The 1,831-nt window shown below is 43.1% G+C and overlaps 1 protein-coding gene across 1 annotated transcript in view; it reads left to right on the top strand.

Moving 5' to 3' along the window:
- The window catches only part of LOC107647121 (phosphatidylinositol 4-kinase gamma 8), a 6,988-nt gene extending 5,426 nt beyond the window's left edge, over window positions 1-1,562 (top strand). The window contains exon 7 of the mRNA XM_016351243.2: window positions 8-1,562. Within this exon, the coding sequence (XP_016206729.2) occupies window positions 8-1,222 (1,215 nt within the window). The 3' untranslated portion in view covers window positions 1,223-1,562. The remainder of the gene's footprint in view (window positions 1-7) is intronic.

The raw sequence follows: 1,831 nt of genomic DNA, 5'->3' as shown, positions 1-1,831 counted from the left end.
CTCCTTTAAACAAAAACAAAAACTACAACAACAACAACATACTCACCTTCTTGAATCTGAAGAAGCTGACATCATCCATCGCAGCTTCTCCACTCCATGCCTCCCCTTAACCACTTTATCATCCGGGGAAGACCTCCCTTCCTCCTCGCATCCAAGAATCGAGATTGTTCGCGGCTCCGGGGCTCCGGTCCACGCTCTGGTCGTCGAGGTCGCAATTGCCATGGCCTCAGGTCTTCATCCGAAGCCACTCCCAAACGGTCTTGGCGGTGCCTACCTCTTCTGCAACCCAATCAGCGGCAAAAACATCGCCGTAGCAAAGCCCGTCGACGAAGAGCCCTTAGCCTTAAACAATCCAAAGGACCTGGGCTCTCAATTACCGGGCCAGCCGGGCCTCAAGACTTCAATTCGCATCGGCGAGGCTGCTACCCGTGAGCTTGCTGCATATCTCCTCGATCACGGCTCCTTCGCTGCTGTACCTCCAACAGCCCTCGTCAAATTCTCTCACGCTTCTTTCTTCGCCAACGAGGCGCCTAAACTCGCGTCGCTTCAACGCTTCATCGGTCACGCTTTCGATGCCGGCGAGTTGGGACCTTCTCTCTACTCTGTTTCCTCTGTTCACCAGATCGGAATCTTGGACATTCGCCTTCTCAACCTTGATAGACACGCCGGCAACATGCTTGTTATGAATCATGGCTTCGTTCCTGGTGTTGCTGCTCATCTTGTTCCCATTGACCATGGCTTCTGCCTCCCTGAGTGGCTTGACGATCCTTACTTTGAGTGGCTCCATTGGCCACAGGCTTCTACACCTTTCTCCAACTCAGAACTTGATTACATCTCGAAACTCGATCCGTTTAAGGACGCTCAGATTCTAAGATCAGAGCTTCCTCTGTTGAGGGAGTCCTCAATTAGGGTTCTGGTTGTTTGCACCATTTTCTTGAAGCATGCTGCAGCTGCAGGGCTTTGCCTCACCGACATAGGGTTACTGATGACGAGGGAGTTTTGTGGCGGCAAAGAAACACCGAGCGAGTTAGAGACAATTTGCTCACAGGTTAAGGCCAGTGTTCCTCTTGATGTTCCCAACAATAATAACGAAGAAGAAGAAGGGACTAGTTGCGAGATTAGTGGCATTTCCTTTGGAGACATGAGGAAAGGTGAATGGGAATCTTTTTTGGAGATTTTCGATAAGGTTTTGTGTGGTGTGTTTGGAAACAAGCAAGTTTAAAAGTATTTGGAACATCATAATGTGGAGATCATTGATGAGTTAGTAGATATATATGAAAAAAAAAAAAATTAAAGCAAGAGAACAATCACTGTCGCTTTGTAATTGTACACTAATGTTGAGAAGAATATTCATAGATTAGGGTTGTAGATATAAAAGAGATGGACTTCTAATATGGCAAAAAGGGATGGAATAGGGATTGGTGAGGTGCTAATTAATTTCATGCCATCCATTCCGTTCTGCAAACTTTTTTTTTTCTTTTTTTCTTTTCATCCAGTTCTCCAATTTCTCCTTCTTTAATTTGTCAAAATATCAGTTGTACATTATCTAAGTGATTTTTTTTTTCTTAACATGTGATTATATATATGTAAACTTTATTTTATTTTGGGGATTCAAATTGTAAATGGGATGTATTTATTTTGGTTACTCTTTCTAAAGAGTCTATTTGATGTTGATTATCTACTACATTCTTGTTGCACAATGTACATTGTCTTAAACTTTTATTTTTATAATTTCTTGTATATTAAATAAGACTTGACATCTGGTCTATTGTAAGCAACGTAAATAGGGTTTACTATCCAAAACTAGTGTATGTTCCGTACACACGGGATA

This window comes from Arachis ipaensis, chromosome B06 (assembly GCF_000816755.2).
Source record: "Arachis ipaensis cultivar K30076 chromosome B06, Araip1.1, whole genome shotgun sequence".
In the NCBI taxonomy this organism is placed as follows: domain Eukaryota; kingdom Viridiplantae; phylum Streptophyta; class Magnoliopsida; order Fabales; family Fabaceae; genus Arachis; species Arachis ipaensis.
The sequence above is the reverse complement of the archived record's forward strand: the minus strand, read 5'-3'. Positions and strand labels throughout refer to the sequence as shown.